Below are 24,820 nucleotides of genomic sequence, written 5' to 3' on the forward strand. Positions count from 1 at the left end.
GTATTGTACTGTAGCCTACTGTATTGTATTGTGTTGTGACTGTTTATAAAACACCTTAATCGCCTGGGGATTAATAAAGTCATCTATCTATCTATCTATCTATCTATCTATCTATCTATCTATCTATCTATCTATCTATTTATCTATCTATCTATCTATCTATCTGCTAACATTATGTCTGTCGGACAGTTCACTTAAATTACAGATGTTCCCATCATAGTGAATTATTTCTTATTACCCCATGTCCCCCAGCTGCTCTTATAAATTCTGGTTATTATTGACCAGAATTAAGATTTGAAGACCCCTTCTGTCAGTTTCTGTCATTTTAACAAATTCAAAAAGACTAACTAACTAAGACTCTTTTTTTAATATGTTAGACAAAGCACTAAGACATCAAAAAAATAAAATATATTTCTGTAAGCAGGGTTCAAAATTAATTTTTTCTTCCAAATGGCTAGTGAATGTTCAAATTTTACCAGCCACTTAATAGATTACTATTGATTTTTTTTTGGCTGGTGAATGAAGCAAATCTACCAGCCAGTTGGATATTTTACCAGCATTGGTAAATGGTGCTAATTTTAAACCCTGTCTGTAAGTAAGATAATACTATAATATAACCAAGTATCAAAATTGACGAACTCTTGTGTTAAATTACTTACACAATATATGCTGTACATCACTGAAGAGTGACTTTGAATACACAGTAGTGCTAAATATATGTAGTCGATTAATAACTTACAAATTGAATTACTACAGACCATGGGGAAATTAAACACTCTTTTAAAGTAATTTGAATACAATGTATGTTGAGTCACTCATTCCCTGTATTTTTTCAATAAATGAAATCCCTGTGGAGTATCTGAGTGGTTAAAACAAGCAATTTTAGGGCATCACTTTGGAGTTTGGTCTCTTAAAAAAATACAAAAGTTATAAACTTAAAAATAAATAATTTACAAAAAATATGAAAGATTTCACCTGCCAGGTTGTATAACCATTTACTATGCAGGGAGACACCCCGATGTAAAAGGTAATGTGTACATAACATATCCAGCATAAATAGCCCAACACAGTACAGCAGGTGGCAGTAATGCACTATAACGTTTGTTTCCAGCTAACGTTGAAAAAGCAGAATACTGCATTTACATGTAAAATATTACTGTCAAAATGGTAAAACGCTGTGAACATGTAGAACTGTAGGAGTGAAGTTGTTTTCAATAGATGCATAATCACCTGAGGGTGAAATAAAATGTAATGTTGCATTTTACATTGTCGTATCTTTAGTTTCAGTGCTGCGTTGCCGATGTGTGGATCTTGATTATAAAAAGGTTTATTACATCAAAGATTTCAGCATCAATTTACAGACTCCGTGGAAATATGGAGAGACGACAGACCTGATCTTCCAAAAAGTGGCTCTCTCGTTCTGCTGTTAAAGCATGGTATTTATCTGTGCATTTATGTAACTTAAGGTGGGGGTGTGAGTTGAGACGGACAACCAATGGGTGCCCCACATATGGACTAGGAGAAACAGAGTCACCTCTGTTTTAGGGCCCCTCTGCTAATGTTAAACTTAAGTCAAAGTTGTAAATCTTCAGATACTACAACATAATGGAAATTAAGAGAATGGATTCAGAATTGATAATAAAATCATAATTTTCAGTTAACCCTGAATTGACAGAAATCCTTATTTATTAAATCATGTTCATTCATTGTGAATGAAGAGACTCAACCACTAATGCCAAGTTATTTAAATCAACATTGATAAACAAATCGGAGTGTTAAATCTGCAAGACAAGATTTGTCACTCAGACTACTGATTTGAATCCAAGAATAGCTTGGAGAATCAAAGCAGGCAGAATGAATAAACCACTTTCTCTGTTTAGCATGTGGTAATGTGCATACAGTCACAGTAAAATGACTCTATTGTACGCATTTTAAAATTTCAATCTGATTTCTGGGGCAGTTGTTTTTTTTGTGACTGGTAGGTTGTCAGTTCAATCCCCAGACCGACAGGATAAAATCTGGGTGGGGAAAGTGAAAGAGCATGTCCCTCCCTCATTACCACCACTGAGGTGCCCTTGAGCAAGACCCTTAACCTCCAACCGCTCCAGTGGAGCTGCTCAGTGGCCAGCAGATCAGACTGTGGTTGTACTGGGCAGCTTCCAGGTATGAATGTGGAACTGTGTGAATGTGACAGGTCGTCGTTGCAAATGAGAATTTGTTCTCAATCGACTTACCTGGATAAATAAAGGTTAAATAAAAAATAAAAAAAGAAATGTGCCTTAAGTTCAGAGTGGTGTGGTACTGTATGTAAACAACACACCTGAAGTCGTGTTTCTTAGATTTTTATTTTTCCATGCAATAAAGTTTTTATACAGACCATGAAAACAACAAAACATAACTTTATATTTTGTACAAAGACACGATAAATATTTGGTCCTTATTCTACCTGACAGTTAAAAAACAAACAGATTCTATCCCCTTTGTCCCCACATATCTTGTGTAAGTAAGACTAACAGAGCTAAATATACAACCTTTCTCCATTCACATTAAAATAGGATATATTACTTTTGGAATAATAAAAACCTGTGGTTGTAGGCTACTCTTCATACAAGAAATGCACTATATCCTATTTTTAGATATACAAGTGTATCTAGTGAGGTCACCTAAACTTCAAAGTTCATCCACCAATGCTCAATATTACAGCTCTGCTTAAGAAATTCATAATGATTAAAATGATTAAAAGATGTGTAGCACTCAAGGGTATCAGGTAACATACAACAGAGCAAGTAGTATACATCTTCAATGGCTAGTGCGTCTTCGTGATATAATAGAGCATTTTAGCATACAATTAGTCTACATTTTGACCAGTGTGTAGGATTTAGTGTCTTATCTAGGTGAGGTTGCAACCAACAGAATACCCATCCCCTCTCCCCTACCTTTACAAGCTTGTAGTAGAACTTACGTTGGCCTTCTCTAGAGCCAGTGTTTGGTTTGTCTGTTCTGGGCTACTGTAGAAACACGGCAGTGCAACATGGCTGGCTCCCTATGTAGATATGAAGGGCTCAATCTAAACTAACAGAAACACAACACTTTTTTTTAGGTGATTATAGACTAATGAGAACATAATTATAAATATATTATTTTCCATTTCTTCCAATAGATCCTCCTAAATCCTACACACTGCTCCATTAATGCTGAAGATGAGTAGTCCCAAATAGAAGATACTCTACAGTTTTGTATATTCATTACATCTTTATCCCTGTAATGCCTAAAAGTATGATTCCATTCCAACAGGCCTTTCCTTTGATAAGCACAAACTTTAATCCTTGAAGAGGGTAATGGGGTATAGACCTGACATAATAGACAAATAAAAAGGAATGTGAGGGAAAAGTGTGGCATTACAACCAAACTGCCAAACTCTCTTAAGTATGATTGTCAGTCCCAAGTAGAACTAAGGGTAGTGCCCATAAATGACCTTTTAACTAACCGTAACTCATTTCCACTTAAAGCCTCATATTATAAGCCTACAGTGTACACGTAGGCGTGATCATCCTTCATCTGTACCATGATGCGAGATGCTGAACACCTTCTGACGCAGCAAAACACACAAGTCTAATATTGTTGCTTTGTCAAAGTTTAAAAGATCACTGAGCTGATGGGGCACTTCCTGTTGGCACTGATGGTCTGGTCCTCTTGGCAGCAGATTCCTCCACAGCAAAAGTGTAGTTATACTGAAAAGAAAAAAAAAAAAAAAAGTGAGTATATTCTTTGTTCTTTTATGTTCCTAATTTAAGAATCCCAGGGCTAAAATTGAGTCAGATATGACCCTACCTCATTTTCAATGTCTTGAAAAGACTTTATACGAATGTTGTTCAATTGAGAGTTCAGTTGAAGCGCCTTAGAGAGAGAGATATGGCAAAGAAAAATAAATGTGAACACACGTTTATATAGAGGCTTGGGGTGAAAAGGACAAAACAAAAGATAAAATGAGGCAAAAAAAAACAGCAAGGAAATCCATCACTTTAGTATTGTTGAAAATGTCAAACATACTGTGCCGTTTGCCTGGACATCAAACTTTGGGTGAAGGCTAAAGGGAACTCCATCCAGAGCTGCAGAGAGAGGGAAGGTAGGTAATAGTTAAGTAAGTTGCCTACAGTGAGAAATACTAATACATTTTCTGTGTACGAGAAGAGACTTTGAGTACCTGTGATTCCCTGGCTACTGCAGTCAGGAGTTTTGTCCACGTTGTCCTGGTTTTGAAGGGTGTGGCGCCTCTGACTCAGTTTATTATTTGGCAGCTGAGGAAGGGGGTTGCTGCGGAGACAAATAGATAGATATTTACGCCAAGAGTAAAACATATCCACAATAAAAAACTGTTCTATACTGTGGAGTTATAAAACCACATTCATTGTTTTTTTAAATACAAATTATAATACAATAATACAATTTAAAATGTGTACCAGAAGAGCCACAACATTTCCCTGAATAAACAATGACAAGTACTAATTTTTCTCTTTATTAGACCTTGAAAAAGTACTGTACCTGGGTCTAAGGGGCAGAGGAGCAGACAGCTGCTCAAACGAAAGTCTGTGGAGGTCCAGGCTGACACTGCGGGGCTTGGCTTGGGGCTTGGGACTGGAAAAATGTCCCTTTCTGCACCACAACACGTAGCCATGGATATCTCTGGGGAAAAGGCCCATTTAAATCACACCTTAAAAGTGTACTTACCAAATAAGTACTGAATGCACAGTTGAAAGCAAGTGGTCTTTAAGGGGCTGTACTCAAAATACTGAAAAAACTAAACAGGGATTGCCTCCACACGGCTCTCACAGACTGTTGCCATTGTGAAATACCTAGGACCAGCTATCAAAACAAAGAACAGAGAAGCTCGGAGTACACACAGATGGAGTGTGACTTAATTCTCTGCTCAGGATGTCATTACTCCACTATATCTTTCATCGCAAAAAGTTGTTTGCTGCTACTATATTGATGTTCTGAATATCGAGCACAGCCCCTTTAAACCCCCTGATTTCTGAATACAGACCCCTGTCTGCATTGATTGAACAGGTCAAATGTTTGTATATTTGAATGCTACCAACCCCACATATGTGTAGTGCTGCAACATCATTTTGCTTTTGGCTGTCACTTTGATATCCAACACAGCTGTGTCCACACTGCCCACTGGGACGATGCGTACACACACGCGTTTCTTCTTCCCCACAGAGGCCTCTGGTGACACACGCACATGCACAGCAAAGTAAATCAGCAGTGAATAACTATTGTAGTGAGGACATTTGTGCATTGTGGGGACATTTTGGCCATCTCACACTACTTCTAAGGATGTTTGAAGGTTAAGACTTGCTTTTAAGGTTAGGATTAGGTGCTAGGGAATGCATTCTGTTAATGAAGTATAGAAAGACAATAATGTAAATGTGTATGTACTTACTTGCTTCGAGGTGCTCTGCTATATAGCAATAACCATGAGGAATAGAGTCCTTGTCTGAAATAAGCTGAATGTCTGACACTACCATACCACCTGTCAAGTCCTACAGAGAGAGAGAGAGAGAGAGAGAGAGAGAGAGAGAGAGAGAGAGACTATTTATGGAAGACAGGATGGATAAGTGCAGAGAACAAAGGGCTGGTGCAAGATGTATTGTGGCAATGTGAATATCCATGTAATGTGGTTATTATATCATTATTGAAAGTATGGAAGTGTATCTCTGATCTGATCTCTGTCTGTTACCTTGCTGTAACAGAGGTAATATCCAGACTTGATCGCAAAGCTGCGTGTAAAGTTCGCTGCCGCTCCGTCTTCTGTGATGCTGATCTGCAGAGGGACAGAGACATTTGAGAAGAACAGAATAAAAGTGTGGTTGTACAGTTCCTGAGTATGTAGCTACTTTTTAGAAGCAGGCAGTGCTTAAGAAAAAGAAATGCGTTTGGTCCACTTGAAGACAAGATGACAGATTTCAGTGTTAGCTGGTTCAAACATTGAGTTCAAATTCACAACCAATGGGTACAATTATAAATATATTCTGAGTGTTTTGGTGATATATATACCCCCAAAACACTCAGAACCGTCCTACTAAACATTTCCAACAATATTTGATTGAACTCTGATGCTGAAGGTTGTGCCATTTTCTAAGTATTTGATCCTGCTGACATATTGTTATCGACCTATGTCTATAAAAATCTATATCTAGTATAAAAAGCATATATACCAGAGTGAAATCTTTGGGGCAGGTGCTGGAGTTGGAGGTCCACGCCACTGCTGTAACTGGCCAGACTACCCCATGCTCCATCAAAGACATCTGAGGAAGAGAAAAAGAAAAAAGTACTATTTTGTGTTTTAATGGTGAAAGCAAACATGTTACAATTTCTCGGTCCTCTCATTTGACAGAGGTTTAAAAAATAATAATAATAATAAGTACACTACTGTGGTAGCAGAGATTGTCATCTGTAATTTATTGTGTGTAAGAATGTTCTCTGCGACAGATTGGTATTGTGAACCAATTTTCTGTGTCCATGTGACCAAGTCTAAGAATTCTCGCTATCCCTAAGCTACATTGTCTAGGACAGAAAGATCCCAATTAGTCTAAACAGTCATGTTATCTCTATATCCAAGGACAGATAGAAACCATTCAAGAATTCATCCCCAACCACAGCAGTGAAGTGGCAGTTCATCTGGAGAAGTTTTGCATTTCCTTTTTTATGAGACGCTTTTAGATTTAAATGTTCTTTTACTAAGCGCCCCTATTCTGGTACAAATAGGGATGATTCATATGGATAAAATCCTCTATCAATGTATATGTAATTGTGTATAAAAAAATATTCATAGTAATACAAAACTGTTGCTGACATTCTGTAAAATAAACAGACAAGAGTAAGAAAATGACCAGAGAAATTAAAGTAGCCTACTAAATCGCATTTAGGTAGAAATCATATGAAAATCTAAAGCATTTCTTCTTACTGATTTGTAACATTGCCCACAATGGTCTAATACATAAAGGGATAGCTACCACAGAATTCACGGATATGGCAAAATCCGACTCTGATGGACCTGGTAGACAAATGAATGTCATCTCTTGGTATATCATCACCTCTAGTAAAAGTGGTTGCTGTAGCAGTGGCCCTTGACCCTTTATGCTTAAATTTGGCATGATTATCAAATGCACAGAAACTGTTTTCAAAGAAAAGAAATCCAGGTTGAAGCTAAAACTAGAAATTATGATTTTATATGAACACAATGTTCAAACGCCAGAAACTAATGCATTTTAACCTTTTTAAGTGTGACATGTAAAGTGATGACAGATGTTTGGAAGCTTATTGATTTACTTTCTTACCCATAGCCTACTTACTTACCTAAGACGTATTGTTATTGTTTGAACTCTATTTTGGTATCAGGGTGGGAAATCAATACCAGGTAGCGAGATGCAGGTATAGCATATCGGCGGATGAGCTTTGACAGTTCCCAGCAACTTTGACATATTCGCGTTATCACACTTCTATCTTTCCTAACAAATTGACTTGTATTGTAACGGAGTAATTTATAAGAAAACCCGAGGAAATTATAAACAAAGACTGGTTCTGAGTAATTTTCCAAGAACTTTGCGTTACATGACACGCCGAGCTTACCTCAATAGTAGCGACTGTTCCATTGACAAAACTTCGTTGCTTCTTTTACAAAATGAGCTTAGTTGCCTTTGTTTCGTCAGTCGACTAATACAATAATTAAAAAGACATACTTACTCTGTCTTATTCACTTCTGCCTCTTCGAGGTGAGACTGTTGGCAGGCGAACAACTTTTCAGTCAACAGCCGGAATATCTTGGTGTTCCTCGTTAAAGCAGGAAGTAGGCTACAGAATCCTTTCTGACTCCGACTCCCATCAAACCACGGGGCAAGACGTCAGCATTACATGCCGACTGGAGTCTGAACGCAAGATGGCAGCATTGCAACAGCCAGACAAACGGTCTGTTGTCCAATTTAACACCATACATTAAAATGCTTTTTTCATTGTTAAATGTGTACACAAACGGTTATATTTGATATTCTTGGTTTTTTGGGGGTGTGTGTTCGTGTACCCAAAAACTAAAAGGAAGAAATAAACATTTAGCCTATTTTAGCTCGCTCACAAACGTAGGCTAGGCCCACTGCAGATTGGCCTATAACAAGGTGTGGACAGAGGGGTGCTGAGAGAAGGATCGATTCTCATTTACATGAAAATGAGGGTGAGCAGGGCAGACTCAGGTGGAGGAGAGGAGAGAGGGGAGGGTAATGAAAAAGGGTGACAGGAGGTCGGTAACAGGGAATGAGAGATAAAGAAGGGATGAATAAGTTAACAGTGGGATTTTAAAGGGGCAAGGAGAAGATGTGAGGCAAGACTGGTAATGAAAACTATCGGTATGCACGCACACACTTCTGGTTACCCATGAAAAGACCAAAACCAACAATTAATCGATCCTACTAACAATTACAGTGTTGCATGTGAAGCCAAAGCCTATTAAAACATATCAATGAGCCACAGTAATGCACTGACATGCTCCTTCATTGACATTAACATGGGCACTGCAGAGAGGCTATTTTGAATCCATCCCACAGAAACCGTCCTGCTGCAATACTCACTAAAGCAAATGTGTTGAAAATGGTCTCCAACCAATGCACTATTTACTGCTGACTGATTAGTTGTTGCTGTTTTATGAATTGGCTTAGCATTTTAAATCAAATACTTGGGCCTCTTTTAATGTTCCACTGGGTATTGAGCTGAGTGCCACAGTCTGGAAAGGGAGACAGAAAGCATTAAGGACATTGTTTGCACACACACACACACACACACACACACACACACACACACACACACACACATACACATTAGGAAGAAGGCCCTTTGATAACTACAAACAGTACACACTCATAACAGACAGACACTCATGTTAACCAACTCTAATGTTGTGTATACATGTGTGAAATCTAAGAAAAAGACAATCGAGTAGAGCATCCAGAGGTGCTCAGGTCCCTGTTGGCATGGCAACATGCAGAGCAGACCACAGGGGGTGGTTGTAGGGGGGAGGGCTGGAGCGGGTGGACTGTTCCATCTCGGTAAAAAAATAGAAATCAGTGTTTATTGGGAGCATTTAGCTTTATTAGCTGATTGGCCAATTAATGTGAATGAGCCAGCTGTAATCTACTGGGACTAAAACAAAAGGGAGAAGAGGCAAATTGCTAGTGATTGCGTCTGTGCGTGTCTGAATGCCTGCACGTCTGTGTCTGCTTGTTGGGGGTGCATGCAGCTGCCTGTGTGTGAGTGGTAGTAAATATGAGAGTGATAGACTGAGTAAGAGAGAGCAGGTCCAGACGCTCAGGTACTTCCCACTATGCTGGGAGATTCATTCATCTTTTTCACCAAGTCAGCCTCCTATCTAGAGTGACAGCAGTTGACACACATGCATTAGGCTCATGTGCAAACAATCATATACTGCAGTCTCAATCACACTGAATTGAGCAGAAAAAAACACTATATATCCTGGCCATCACCACACACAGGGCTTACCCAAAGCTTGATATGTGTAGCCTACTGAGGTAGTTGGGGGGGGGGGGGGAGGATGAAATATATAGCGTCTTACAGAAATATAATTTAATTATAGACAATACTATACAGTACGATGAGCTCACTGCACCAATATGCCTTCTCTACTGGGAACAGGGTACCTTTAGGTAGGCTATAGGACGTCCTAACACACACACACACACAAACATACGCGCGCGCGCGCGCGCGCACACACACACACACACACACACACACACACACACACACACACACACACACACACACACACACACACACACACACTTAGTATTGGTGGCATCAACATCAACAACAACATTGTTTCCATGGTGAAATTATGGCCTCCTCGCGGTTTCAAATCAAACTGCAGAATTCCCCAGAGCCCGCCGACATACTGATGGAGAGCTGCGTCAAGGGAACCAGAAAAAGCCAGAAAGAGGCCGGAATTTAATCACAGTTTCTTTCAAAATAAAAGTACTAAAACGTTTTAATCTGACTAGCCATTTTAAAACCACGTTTTCATTTCTGTGTAGGTTAACTGATTTTGCAAGGTTGCAAACATCATTCTAGATAATGCTTCATAAATCTGAGTTTTATAAATGTTCTGCAGCTCTATGGATTTCAGTGACCATGTTATTCAGGCACACATTAAAATGATGTTCACCTCCAGGACAAGTCTGTGGAAGACTCCACACACCTCCTGTCTTTTAGAGGCTCTGCTCTATCAGACACATTTCACATTATACAACATATATAGGCCTAACATTTTCACAATACAGATGAGAAGGCTATTGAATAAGATAAGAAATGTAATACATGTCCAGATAAATAAAATTACCCGGCACAAGATGCAGTCTAAATGGATCAATGGATGATATTATTACGACATAGTAATTTTGCCATTGTCAGGTGCTAACCAGTAGAAAAAAAGGCCATAGATCAAGAGGGAGACTGGCACCAAATGTAAAACATAGGCCTATAACAATGCTACCAGTCCCTTCAGAAGGACAAACTGCATTTTTACAAGGCTATACGCAAGCTGGTAGGCTGTCTGTCATCTGTTCCAAAAACACAGTACAGCATCACTGATTGGACATGTGTGTGTTTTGGCATTTTGCATTGACGTATAGGCCTGTGCTGTAAAACAATTTTGGATGGATATAAAACATGGCTTGACTATTGATTTAATAGTCGTCATATACGCCTTTAATCGGGTTATCTATGTTAAAGTGTATTAGTCTGAAATGTTTGAGCGGAAGTAGTCTTTTCTCATCCTGTGTATTTTGATATAGGACGGCATTGCTCAGTCCGTGCCGTGGTGTTTTTCTGGGAGGAGTGGGACAACAGCCGTACGCGGAAAGAAAACAGCAATAAGCAAAAACTAAAGGGTACAAATCTGGCTGTGTGGGCCGTGGACGGAACCAGATAGATTAAGTCCCTCGGGAATATCTTTCCTGGACCGTCTTTTCGGTGACCGTGTTGGTTCTCACTTTTAATTACCGAGCAGTAGCCTATAACGTTACGGGGACTCATGGATAAGAGGAGAGCAGGCGGAGACGACGACATCAAAGGGGCTCCCGGGTCATTAGATATAGCTATAGCACAGATCAGACCATTATTTAACACGCAAGAGCAGAACAGCCTCTTAAAAACGGAACGCGCTTAGTAACAAGCCAGTTTTGGTAATTGTCTGGAGTCTTTCTGGCGTCTTTTTAGGGGAAGAAAAGACGTAGTATGCGCGTCAGGCTACTCATAAAAAAACAACAGTAGGCTATCTTACTAAAGGGTGATATTTTGTGAGGCGTACCCTCCCATGCCAAAGAAGAACCACAGTTTCTAGAGCACTAGTTTTGTAGCGTTTTTTCATTTTCTTCAGATAAGTAGCTTAAGTGCTAAGGCTGCTGCACTTCTTTCTCTTTTCCTTTGTTACTCAGACCAAGACAAGCAGGCAGCTCCGGCGGGGGCAACATTTCTCCCAGTTTTGAGCCCTGTATGTTTTTTATGGGAAACTTTTCAACCTCTCGTTTTTCAAAGTGCTGAAAGTTGGAGAAGGAAACCCCTTTTGTAGTGATCCTCCTCCTCCCATCTCTCCCTCCACAATAAGAGCCACATTGTAGATATGGAGGACCAGGCCCGCATGATGTTGGGTCATATTGGACTAACTGGACTGTCTCATGAGGATGTGGGTGATCCTGACAACATAAGGAAACATCACAACCTCGGCCAGCCGCAGCAGCAGGACATTGGTGACATCCTCCAGCAGATCATGGTCATCACAGATGAGAGTCTGGATGAGGCCCAGGCCAGGTAATAACATGACGAGATAAGGCCTGATAGAAGGCAGAACATGTTTAAGAGTTGGATTTGGGTCTGCACAGGGGGAAATCATCAACACAGTATCCCCTCAAGCGTGCATGGTCTTACACACACATAACACACTGTAATACACTGTAATAACACCCCCCACATGCACAATACTGCTGGAATGTTGGTGCCCCCTCTCCAGCTGTGCATCACCACCTTTCACCCCACAGGCCTTATCAACAGCACTCAATATAAAGCTGAGCCGGTACTGATGGCACTCCATACTAGGGCTTGAAATCACACAGTAACTCATAGGGCTGGGTAATTATTCAGTATTATTCAATGTTTATCATGTTAGCATCCCACAAAGTAGAATTAACAAAATGAGTCGTACATATGAAGATTTTGGATTAAAGTAAAGTTTAACAGTGGAATGCAGTTCGCTGGTTTTAGCATCACTTGGATTATTGTATATGTGATTTTCCTACATTTGCAATATCGCTATACACACTGATAGGGGAAAGTTTTCTTATTAATATTGTGATAATTTCAATCATATCGCCCAACTCTTGTAACTCACCATACGATACTACCGTATTACACACCGGCATTACTGCAATACACAGTAAAACCAAATAAAATCACTTTATCTGTGCTACAAAAAAAATCCAGGTTAGGATTTGTGTTACCCCTGATAATGTTATTATTATACCCTTTAAAAGGAGAACAGACAGATAAGCATAGTTTATATTAGTCCAGCCACATTTGTTTGTCCTTTGTTCATCTAATGCTTATTATTACTATAATGCATTGTCTGTCTTTCTTCCTCTCCTGATCTTGTGCTAAGTGTTTCACATTAGTGTTACATACAGAGTTTTATAACAAGCTGAGATAAAACATCCCATACCAAGTTGCACTGAGGTTTAACAAGCAACATGGACGTGTGAAAAGATCTACAAATTCAAATGGTCATAAACTGGCCAAAAAAACTGCCAGACAACAGCACATTTCAGATCAAATGTATGCAGGAAAAGAATTACATATCCATGCCCCAGTAATGTAACAAAAAGTGTCACAATACTGGTGTCAGGTTATCAATATTGCATCGTAGAAAACAGTGTGACATTATATTGCAATATTGTGCCATCCCTATTGCATGTGGACACCAGACTTCCTCCATTTGAAGTTTTCAAAGTTTCTGCATGATTGTGCATTCAATCTGTTATCTTGTTTTCTTCACTAAGGTGAGTAAGTCCAGGTGAGTTAGACAGCTACAGGATGTGATCAGGCTGGTTTTCAGTCAAAGGCTTGAACAGGTCTGGTTGCATACTCACTCATCTGAATCCAGTCCTTTTCAGCACTAACATGCAATGTGTCTACATGATCATGGTTGATGGATGTCAGTGCATAACGTCTACTAAAGAATGGTTTGTAATTCACAATCTCTGTCTCTCTGTCTTTCATTTTCCATAAAAGGAAGCATGCTTTGAACTGCCACAGAATGAAGCCCGCCCTCTTCAGTGTCCTGTGTGAGATCAAAGAAAGGACAGGTAAGTTGTCCATTTGCTTCCTCGTCTTTATTCACATCAGCCAGCGAAGAAAAAAACTTTGCATGCTGATAAAGATACGCATTTGTTTACTCTTTCAGTGATTCCATGTTTGTAGTTCAGGATAACCCTACAGTTCACATACATTATTTTGAACTTCAGGCTTGTAGCATTTTCATCATCATTCGTCTAATTGAGAATATGAAGATAAGGGCTTTTAAGGAGAAAGGATTATGATAACGCATCTGCAGCAGCGTTTCTGTTTTGAAGTATCGCATTAGATTAGCTAGATGGAAATAGCAAAATTTGATAAATCGCCTTTGCCGAATAACTTCTGACATAGCGAACTTTTAACTCTGACTGATCAGCTGTCACTGCTGTCGGCATCTTCCCGGATATTCCCATACCGTCCGGACTCACAGACTTTGGTGCGCGTTCTCGCAAAATTCGTAAGGGCTTAGGGTTGTCCCAATGTCAAACTTCAAAGAGCGTGAGGGTTTGAGTACACACTTACCGAGCCCTTTCCGTGAGTCTGCATCGATGCAGACTTCACCAAAGGGAATTACCCACAGTTCAAAGCGTTGTGACGTTTACCGCGGAGACCATAGGGAAATCCGGAAATTACAAAGGTAAACAACAGCACGACACACGACCACGGAACACAGACCAACCTGTTGTCCAGCTTGTAAAACAAGAATTTGAAAAAATTTAGAATCAGGCAGCCGTCTCCTGTGCCTTGGCCGTGTGGAAAGCAACAAACTTAAAATGAAAATTCCCAAACCGGCAAGTGTCAGCAACATCTTTGTTATTAAACGTCGCCAAGGTAACATGTGATCTCGTGAAGTGCTGTCCCAATCCCATTTATACTTATCTGAGCCCATGTGGCCTCACACACTCACTCACTTAGCACCTGAGATCAATTAAGTCTGTGAGTCTTTAGTCCTTAAAGGTGTGGACACACAGAGCCGACGGCCAAACGTCGGCAGAAAAGGCAGTTGGGCTGATCAGTCTCCCCAAATTGGTCAAAAAAATGCCTCAGAACACACCAAAGCGATGAGACGTAATACATCTCCATAACAGCAGGCGGCGCTAATCTGTATTGTTGCCCAAAAATGAAAACCGGCAGCTGATTGGACGAATGCGTCACATGTGTCTTGTTTCTCCGGAAATTCAAAGACAGACTGTCATGGCGGCTTGTTCAGAATACGATCTCATATTGTACGAAAATAGTTCACCGAAACGTGTTTCTGAAAACATTTTAAGTGAGAAATAGGTCATGCAGTTACTGAATCTGTCTTCATTTCAGATCAACAAAGGTCAGTTTAAGAGATTTTCGTCAGATTTTGAGAGACTCTAATCACGCTCATTTCGCTCCCCATTTCCGGGTTAGCAGTTTAGTCCTCAGGGCTCACTTTGGGATTGAGCCTTTGTCTCTGGACAGCATGAAACACTGCCAATACTAGCTAACATGGAAGAACAATTACAACTTGCTAAATTGAATCAAATTCCTAAAGACCTCTCTCCTTTTTTTGTCTCGTAGATGGATTAAATGCGGTTAGATGGCCAAGGCGACTTGTTTTGTTAAGTTTTCGGTTAGCAACCTCTACTACTTCTACTCGGTTTACTGGCAGATTACAACCATGTGTAGCCTATAGCGCCTACATCTGATGAAACTACGCTGTAGTCCAGTTTATCCCAGTAGTCTGGGCCACATAAACTGAATAATAAAGGGGGGTTGTTACAAAGATTTTATACCTAACTATTCGATCCTGACATTCAATCCCACCCCACTGATGCAGTATTTGAATTTACAGTAAAGGGCCCAAATTTGTGTTTTACCTGGAAGGAAACCATGTTTCCTTGGCTTTTGAGTGGAGAACTCTTTCACACACAAAACAGAGAGAAGTGTGAGCTACAAAGCAGTCCTTGTTATTACCTCATTTCATTCACACAGCTTGGAAACGGGAACCCTGAGGTTGGCAGCAGGACCCCTCCTGCTATAGAGTTTCCAAGGCAACTACTTGTCTCACCTACTCACTGTCATTCAGCTTTTTCAAACTCTAAAAGCCCGAATTTACAGAATCAATCACTGAGTTGCATTTGCTAGCCTTTTTAGCTCAGTTGTATATTTCTCAAACCACAGCTTTGACTCAGAAAGAGCCGATCTTTGACTTTGGTGTGAATGGGACGCGGGCAATGTGCTCTGATCTTGGTTTCATGCATTTCAGTCAGTGCTTAGCTTTGTTATGAAGGTGGGAAAGTTGACTGCTAACCCTCTTAGCCAGAAATCTCCCTTTTCTTAATAGATGATCAAAAGATAAGGCTGGTATTGTTCTATAGCTTTTACTGTCAACAAATCCCATGAAAACTTCAAAACCAGCAATGTTTCAGTGTCAGTACTTTCTGATTTCTCTCTGTGGCATTCAGCCCCAAGCCCATTTGTTCCTACTGAAGACATGCATCTTTAAAAACAGGTCACAAACATAGTTTCAAATTTTTTTTTTTATCTCAGTAATTTCCCTAAACAGCTGGGCACTGTAGTTTTTGCCAAAAGTTACTCAAACACGTGAATAGTGCATTTGTGGCGCACTATTTTCAGCTTGGATTAATACACATTTGGTGCTCTAGTGAGTATTTACAGCAGCATGTAGGATTGACTCAAAATAAATGTATAGTAAATAAAGTCATGGTAATGAAGAAACTAACAAAAATGTTACATAGTTTGCGTAAAGTGCATCATCGTACTCAATATCGTAATAGCACGTTGCACAATATTATATCGAAAGTGTCACGATAAGTATGCAATATGTAGTTTATATCATGGAGCGCTGCGTCCCGTCCGTTGGCTGTGTGGCTTAGTTGTGTTTGATTTAGAGCTCTCTTGAAACACTATAATGATCATGTTTCATTGGCCAGTTACCGTGCCACTTGCACATGTTAGTGCACGTCAGCGCACGGGTCCACTACGTGACAAACCCTATGGAGCGTACCACGTGTGTGCATATTTTGAGAGAGTGACAGTGTAAGTGAAGAAATAGATAGAGACAACAAAACGTAACGAATCAGAGAAGCGAAAGAAAAGTTGTGTCCTGTTCTCTTTATTTATTTATTTGATACTGTACAACCAGTAAAACATGTCCTGTTCTGTAGACATGGTCGTTATTTATTTATTCATGTTGTACCAGTCCAATATGACAGTCAGTTGAAATAAACCGTGTGTTGTATTTGTTATGAATCTATTTTGATGTGTTTTCCCGTCATTTTTGCAAATTTGACATATGTTTAAAAATATCGAAATTAATATCGATATCGCAATATTCATAATCAATATCGCAATATCACATTTTGTCAATATCGTGCAACCCTAATATGAGATAAACGGTTGTGATTGGCCTGGCCAGGGCCTGGTCGGTTGGAAATCTGTCTGAACGAGAGGTGGCCCAGAGCCAGTAAAACATGAGCCGATTTGTCTAGTTCCCAGGCTAACTTTAAGCAATAATCTGGTATAAATGGCCAAATGCGTTTTGAATCTTTGGTCAGTATCTTGATTTATTTTTCAATACAGTTTCCATTGGTGTGTTGTTGCTCCTTCACACTGATTTGGGGCTTCCAGACAGTCTCCATATCTAAATTATTGTGGAATTTTAGAACATAAATTATTCCTCTCTCTCTCTCTCTCTCTCTCTCTCTCTCTCTCTCTTTTTGCCTCGACCAAACGCGTGCTGCCTCCCTCTTTCTGCTGTCAGTGTCTCGTTCTCTTCATCTCCTTCCCAAGTAAGAACCATTAAAAATAACTCCTCATGTGACCGCAAACAGTTCAAAGCACTGCTGTTTTATTATGCTATGGGCTCCCTGCCATATATTTAAAACAGTTTTGTATCTATGCTCCCTGCATCCTTCTCTGGATATGTCTGCCCACTTCTTTGCTATCCAGATTTTTTTGGGAATTTTTAAGAGCATTACAATGCACAAAATAGTACAGAGGCAAAGTAAGAAGTAAGAAAACATAACAAATGACAAGAGCAAGGGAGGGACAGATTGATGGATGAGTTGGAGGGAGAGGCAGTAATGGGTGTGTTTCATGGATTGGCAGACAGTTGATAATCTCCAGACCCTGGAGTCCTGTCAGCCTTCACTACAAACAGATTCTCAGTGGGGGACAGTTTGCCACCCAACTGGGCTCACAAAGCTGGATTTACTCGCTCTGGTCCACAAGGCGTCATGGACTGCAGCTCATCTCTTTATCCTGTGAATTGTGTGTGAGCGTGTGTGTTAGTCACTGGGCAATCTGGAAGGCTGGCCCAAACTCTGGACTAATTATCAAGTAATTAACAGTAATGAGGCCCTTCCCTCTTTGAATATAGTTGTCTTTGCTTTTCTCTCATCCACTCTGCTGCTGTCTGTCCCGCTTTTACTATTTTCTTATACACTCAGTTGCCATTTTGTCAGGTACATCCAATTTAAACCGAGGCAGTCTAAAACAACCGTCCTGCAGTCGATCCTACCGTCATGAAGTCATGTAATAATGTTCAGTTTTCGTTGAAACTGTTTTAGAGGTGTGGATTCAACTGAATGGTCCTTTTGTTGGCTGTAGTTTGGTGCTGTTGAATTTAGTTTCATTATACTGAGGGGTGTGGCCTCTACCCTGATAAAAATGGGATGGGCAAAATAAACATCTCTCAGTACACCTAATAAACCGAATGTAAATGTTACTTTTACAGTAAATGAAATTCCCTTTTTGACCTTGTTGTTTCTCACATGTAGGTTTCTTTCAACCCCCTTTTTGCCTATGTTTTTTTTAAGATTATTTTTTGGGCTTTTCCGCCCTTTAATTTGACAGGACAGCTTAAGTGAGAAAGGGGAGAGAGAGGGGGAAGACATGCAGGAAATCGTCACAGGTCGGATTCGAACCCTGGACCTCTGCGTCGAGGCATAAACCTCTCAGGATATGTGTGCCTGCTCTACCCACTGAACCAACCCGGCCACCTTTTTTCCAACTTTAATTGTCCTTACATTTTCTCTCTGATTTTCCACTTTACACAAATATGTTATCTCAGAATGTGTTTTAGCATGAAACAAGATGACTTTCCAGAGAAGTAAAAAAGAGAAACTGAAATTAGGGAAAGATGAGACCGCAAAAGAGAGGGGTTGGGTTGTTGGATGTATAAACGAAGAAAGATAGCAAAAGGGGAATGCAGGTGTGGAGAAGTGATTCTCTGTAAACTGGTAATCATCCCTATTTGTCCTTACTTCTGAGAAACAGGCAGATCTTCTTTATAGTGTGTGATCCGTCGTCATGGAAGACACTCACCCAGGTGCACCTGAGCATGTATGACTTTGTGAGTTGTTGGATTATACCGTAATCCGGTTAATCTGGCACATCAGTGTGTTAGGTGCAGTATACTCATATTTGGATGTAAAATGACATCCATATTTCACATAATAACCATATTACAGTTCTCTAATATGGTTTGGGAAACGACTAGTAAATCTTGGCAAAATTCGAGGCCATCACAGATTGTTAGTGTTTATGGATGTGTGTGTCTGTCTGGATTTTGTTAGCCAGATGCACAGGCTGTCATCGCCCTCGTTGCGAGATTATGAATGTGATCTCTGGAACTACCTTGTAATTGCCACCTAATTTGCATAGCTGTGCAAATTAACGACCTCTCAAATGAGCCCTAATTTTTCACTGGGTCTTTAGTCGCTCCTTAAGAGCTGGCGTTAATTAACAGCTGTGTGTGTGTGTGTGTGTGTGTGTGTGTGTGTGTGTGTGTACAAGGAAGCTTGTGGTATGTGTGGCTCGTTTTCCTTGGCATGGGGATGCCAAGAAAAGCTGGCATCACTACCATAGCAACATCTACTGTTTTTCCTTTTGAAAACATCCCTCCTGGCAGTGTTTTTTGATGTGTCTCTCTGCCGCTGCCTCTTCTTTTTCTCTCGCACTCCAATTGCCCCAGTGTACAGACACCACTTAAGACCTGATTTCCTCACTGTCTCCAACAAAGGTCTTCTGTCATCCAGTATGTATATTGCCAACTCTTCCCGGGCTATTAAACAATGGCTTCTCTGAAGTTTTCTAAAGTTCGGCTGTGCTGTATATTTGATTTGATGTGGGAAAACTTGATTCTTTTAAAGGTTGAGTTTCACTATCATTACCACCTTAAGGCCATTAGCCAGCTGTTGCTACATGAGACAAACCAATTGTCTAGGACATACAAGATTAAAAACGTTGGCTTGTTTCTTGAGCGCCTAGCAGATCATTGATACTTTTATGGAAAATTATTTTCAACCTTGTGTTAGGACATGCTATTATTGGACATTTCAGACAAAAATTTGAGTAAGGAGCTAAATAAAAGAATCTGAATTTAGAGTGGAAAGTTTGTTGTGGATCTTGTATTGTGAGCTAGTGCTCTCTGCTGGCTGTGAAGGGAACCATAGTTGTGCTTAAAAAAACACACACACACACACACACACACACACACACACACACACACACAAATATGCGTAATGTTTTACATAAAAGAAAAGAGAAAAAACTAAAAAAGAAACCATGTTTTTCTAGCAACACCTTGTTTTCTGTGATTCTTTCATTTCTTTATCACAGATTGGATTCACAGCATGTTTGTGCTTCAAATCGTAATGTAGCATTTATTCAAATGTAAAAAAAAAAAAAAAAAAAAAAAAAATGAAGATATCTGTTAGGAAATTTGAGTTTGACATACTGAAACAGGCTGCTGATCGGAAAGAAGTACAATATTTGGAAGCAGCTTAAAAGTGTGACTGAATGTCGATGTCATGTAGTCGTTCCAACTTATGCGTGTGCATCCTGTTTTTCTAGTTCTACATAGCTGAGCCAGATATTCTGAATTTACATTTCAGTGTTACATAAGCAGGATATACAAAGGTATTATTGTGCATTCCATTTTCCTCAGCTCTTTTCACTCTTTGTCTCTGTTCTTTCCCAATGCCACGGTTTAAAAGATGCTCCACATTTTTAACATATAAAACATTAAACTCTGAATTTAAATGATAATAGTTTTCAGTATATGATGGCAGTATATTCAAAATTGTAATGCTGTCAGCAATACGAATTAAGTACAGCAGTAGGTGAGTATGTTAAATAAAAATCACACCTGATGTGTTTGTGACTGTTTCTATTCACACAGCCCTGAGCATCCGAGGCGTCCAAGAAGAAGACAGCCCAGACCCTCAATTCCTGCGACTGGACAACATGCTGTTAGCGGAGGGGGTTGCGGGTCCAGAGAGGAGCGGGGCCTCTGCAGCGGCGGCAGTGGTTGCCGCGGCTGCCGGAGGGTCACCTAGTGAGGGGAACGTAGAACACAGCGAGTACAAAGAGAAGCTTGCTCAAATACGACGGATGTACCACGCTGAGCTGGAGAAATACCAACAGGTGTGATATTTGTTAACAGTAGGAAGTGCTGGACAATTTTCCGCAAAGCTACTGTGACAAAAAAAAAAAAATGGTTTATTGTAATAATTACATATTGCAATTAAGCGTCACGAAACGATACTTCACTCATCATGTCATAGATTTGTTACTTTATGACGGCTTTCTATATGATTGAGCCACTCAGGACTGAGTACTGGAAGGTTTTTCTAAATATATTTTGGTTTTGGGCTGCCAGAGAAGCAAAGTTATGGATCCCGCCAGCGTTTTGGCCAGAGGTGCAGTTAGTGGGATGTAAAACCAGAAGGTTATGATAAGCTTAAGTGGATTTGAGTTTGTTTGAATTCTTTCTTTGTCCCTCTCTACTCACCCCTCCTCCCATACAGGCATGCAATGAATTCACCGACCACGTGATGAACCTGCTGAGGGAACAGTCCCGTACACGGCCCATCTCACCGAAAGAGATTGAGCGAATGGTGGGAATCATCCACCGCAAGTTCAGCACTATCCAGATGCAACTAAAGCAGAGCACATGTGAAGCTGTCATGATCCTACGCTCCAGGTTCCTGGATGCCAGGTGGGTTTTGCACTGGTTTATTTTGATGGCTCCTCTTAACTGTCAGTGTCTTCCAGCGTGTGTGACAGTGTACTGTACTTACAACATTGTGAGTATTTGCTCACGGTTAATTGTTGAAATCGCTCTTTTTCTGTCAGGCGGAAACGAAGAAACTTCAGCAAGCAGGCGGCCGAAATTTTGAATACATATTTTTACTCCCATCTGGCAAACCCATACCCCAGTGAGGAGGCCAAGGAGGACCTGGCCAGGAAGTGTTCTATCACTGTTTCTCAGGTCAGAATGTGACGCACTAGGAAAAAAGGAATTTGGAACATGAAGAAATTGATAAAGCACACATGTATACTGTAGTACTTGGACATAGTTTAGTATAATGAAGCCAGCTGAATTTGCTGGCTTGCTTCTGTTTTTACCTGTAATTCTCCCAGGTGGCCAACTGGTTTGGAAACAAGAGGATTCGGTATAAGAGGAACGTTGCAAAGTTGCAGGAGGAAGCTAACCGGTACGCTGTGAAGACAGCTGTGGACGCTGCCAGTGTATCTTCACAGGCAAGCCAAGCCAACTCCCCAGCCACACCAAACTCAGGTACACACACACACACACACACACACACACACACACACACACACACACACACACACACACCTCCCGTGGCCAACATAAATCCTGTTTTTTTTCCAATTCCTTTCATGTGTCTAAAAGAAGGAGAAGATGACTTTAAAGATAACTCTGACTTTAACGTATCTGTTTAATCTTAGACATAAGAATGTTGTGGATGAAATAACTTTTGGAAGGGTTAAAGAAAGTCCGAGCATCCACTGATGGTGAGCGGTAGTAGATTGCTCACCACAAGAACCAAACATCATGTTCCCCAACACAAGGCCAAGAGACCACATGTCAATGGCCTCAGTGAAGGGGAGTTCTAATAAAGGTTCTGGAGCCCTGAATGTGGAAGAAAACATTACACTTAATGAAGAAAAGTGTCATAATTTAAAGAATAAAAGGACAACTTGGCACATAACAGAAATATTCTACAAATTGAAATATCAAAACAAGATAGCCGTTTGAATTCATGATATGAATGTGAGCTTTAGCCATCATGAAACGGTTCCCATATAGAGTCAGTCCGCAGACACCTCTCCAAATCAGATGAATAATGCAGGACGACCATCAGGTTTATTTAACAATGAAATGTGTGCATAGCAATACATTGGACTGACTTTTAAAAGTACATTGGATGACTGAAAAAAAATTATAATAACAATTCTTCCTACTCTTTGGTGCCCATAGCTCATACATGCCTAAAAGCAGCCCTGTCTGCAGGGCAGCATGTTGGTTGAAGTATTAAAATGTGTGTTCCCTGTATGCCAACAGGAGGATACCCAGCCCCGTGTTACACTCCTGACGGGAGGTTATGAGGACCTGCCTGCAGGAACTGTCTTCCTTCCTCTCTGTGTCCATGTAAGTAATTATGGTTACACACTGTTGCTATAGTTACACACTGTCCATCTGAGTAGTCATGGTAATAACCTTTACGTGTGTTAGCGTGTGGTTCTGTGTGACACGTTTTGTAGACCCTATTAATGTAGTTCCCCTTACATATGCTGCACTACATCCCCAGCTGGAAACTGGACACTAGATTGTTGACTATGCACCTTCCTTTCTTAGTTGTTGGTGTCTTTGTAGCTATTTTTGTGTGTGTGTGTGTGTGTGTGTGTGGGGGGGGGTTAATAGCATAATGTGTTGAATATCTAGAACTGTAAGAAAGGATCAAGAACCAAAGTGTTAATTCATAGACTTAATTTGCAAAATACAGAGAAATTCAGACCAAACCTTCCAACAGGATGGATGTTGGTCCATGTTTTTCTGTTGGTAGTGAATGTGTTAGTAGGTAAAGGTTTGCCACTATCCTCACCATAAAAACATATACATTGCTATGCTGTTATGAGACATAAAGGATTTTTCTCATTTATATGACGATCCAGAATTCAGGATACCGTAGAATTCTTTGAATAATCAGATTATCAAAGCAAATACAAATCCAGTGAAAGTGGATATAACAAAATAGGCAGGGTCAGTGGATCTGAGGGTACATTTGTTCCTTTACAGCTAACACCCCGTACATCCCACTCTGAATGTCTGTTTCTGTAGGGTGATGATGGCTGGCAGGACAGCAGTGATTCCTCGTCCCATCTCCCCCCACCCAGAGCAACAGGAAGCAAACACTACATAACCTGCAGATGATGCTCCACCTTCCCATCCTGCTCTTCCGACTAATACAACCCAGACTGTAGACCTCCAGCCAAACGGAGCATTACCAAAACTGCAACTTTCTTTTGTTTTGCTTTGTGATGCTGATCCTTTCTAACATCTCTCCCACACATTCTTTTTAACCCCTCCACTTTACGAATGTGTTGACACCTATTTCTTTTTTTTTTGTTTCTTTTTACTATTACTCACACCATTTTTTGTTTTTTTAAAAGATAAATAAATGACAGAAAGAACCTTTTTTAATGTACTGCTTCACCTACAGTGAATCGTGTATCACTGTATAAAGGTTTAGGGCCTGTATGTGGCCTTGAATCTGATTCATCATTTTATTTCAAAGAATTAAAAAAAAAGAAGAAAAAAATGACAAAAAGAAAGCATGTAGTAATTTTTAGATGTTAAACTACAATTTTATTATGTATTTTTTCTTTTAACTTTAAATAATGACCAAAAATGAATAAAAAAAACATGTCACTTATTAAATTTTTCTTTGCTTCAGACAAGAACTGGTTTGAGCTTGTTTCTATTTATATGAATGTAAATGCAAAATTGCTTTAACAGGTAATTATGTTTCTTAAATGCTTTTGAAACAACCGTACTAAAGAGGCTTTCACCCAGGAGATCAGATTCAGTGCGTTGTGCTCATGTGCACACATGAAGTTATATGTTCCGTTTTAGATCATACTGTACCAATGCAATGTGTGTTTTTATTTATCTGTGCCCTCTAGTGTTGACCAGTGCAACTGCATCTGAAACCGTTTTTCCTGCCAAACCAGGCTTGTATTCCCTTCCTGTAGTTATTATTCAATGGTAAATGTCAACAAATCTTGAGACCAGATAAACAGAGACAAGATTCGATCTAAATGTATTTATCATGTATCTGCAGGAGGAGCTGCTGAGGTGGAGTATCTGGTAATGTAATGAGTGCCACACAATGTAATAGCTATAAAATAATAATAATTTATTTGATATAGCACCTTTTACAGACAGTCACAGAGTGCTTCACACAATAAACATTTGTTAAAATACAGTAGGATCCAAAACAGAAAATATGAAAGCAAAAACAAATACTATACCAATGAAGGTAAAAGACTAAAAACCCCAAATTACAAACGAGACAAAAGCGAGTTGAAACAAGTGTGTTTTCAGCTG

At 39.9% G+C, this 24,820-nt stretch overlaps 2 protein-coding genes across 3 annotated transcripts; one reads left to right on the top strand and one right to left on the bottom strand.

The window, feature by feature from the left end:
• Positions 1-2,326: 2,326 nt before the first annotated feature.
• mvb12a (multivesicular body subunit 12A) lies at positions 2,327-7,902 on the bottom strand. Its single transcript, XM_031289226.2, has 10 exons — positions 7,750-7,902; positions 6,222-6,311; positions 5,744-5,827; positions 5,447-5,546; positions 5,100-5,229; positions 4,543-4,683; positions 4,205-4,314; positions 4,051-4,109; positions 3,832-3,897; positions 2,327-3,731 (listed from the first exon to the last, which is right to left on the bottom strand). The coding sequence occupies exons 2-10, from the start codon at positions 6,309-6,311 to the stop codon at positions 3,645-3,647; spliced, it is 867 nt and encodes a 288-aa protein (XP_031145086.1). The 5' UTR covers positions 7,750-7,902; the 3' UTR covers positions 2,327-3,644.
• Positions 7,903-10,851: 2,949 nt separating this feature from the next.
• On the top strand, positions 10,852-24,146 carry LOC116042815 (pre-B-cell leukemia transcription factor 1-like). 2 transcript variants are annotated; one of them, XM_031289217.2, is made up of 8 exons: positions 10,852-11,871; positions 13,345-13,418; positions 20,585-20,829; positions 21,213-21,403; positions 21,541-21,676; positions 21,829-21,985; positions 22,775-22,861; positions 23,524-24,146. In XM_031289217.2, exons 1-7 carry the CDS (start codon positions 11,684-11,686, stop codon positions 22,816-22,818), a joined length of 1,035 nt encoding a protein of 344 aa, XP_031145077.1. In that variant the 5' UTR covers positions 10,852-11,683; the 3' UTR covers positions 22,819-22,861; positions 23,524-24,146. The 2 variants fall into 2 exon arrangements, with proteins under 2 accessions (XP_031145077.1, XP_031145076.1); XM_031289216.2 differs by having other exon boundaries at positions 23,552-24,146.
• The last annotated feature ends 674 nt before the right edge of the window (positions 24,147-24,820 follow it).

This window comes from Sander lucioperca, chromosome 4 (assembly GCF_008315115.2).
Source record: "Sander lucioperca isolate FBNREF2018 chromosome 4, SLUC_FBN_1.2, whole genome shotgun sequence".
In the NCBI taxonomy this organism is placed as follows: domain Eukaryota; kingdom Metazoa; phylum Chordata; class Actinopteri; order Perciformes; family Percidae; genus Sander; species Sander lucioperca.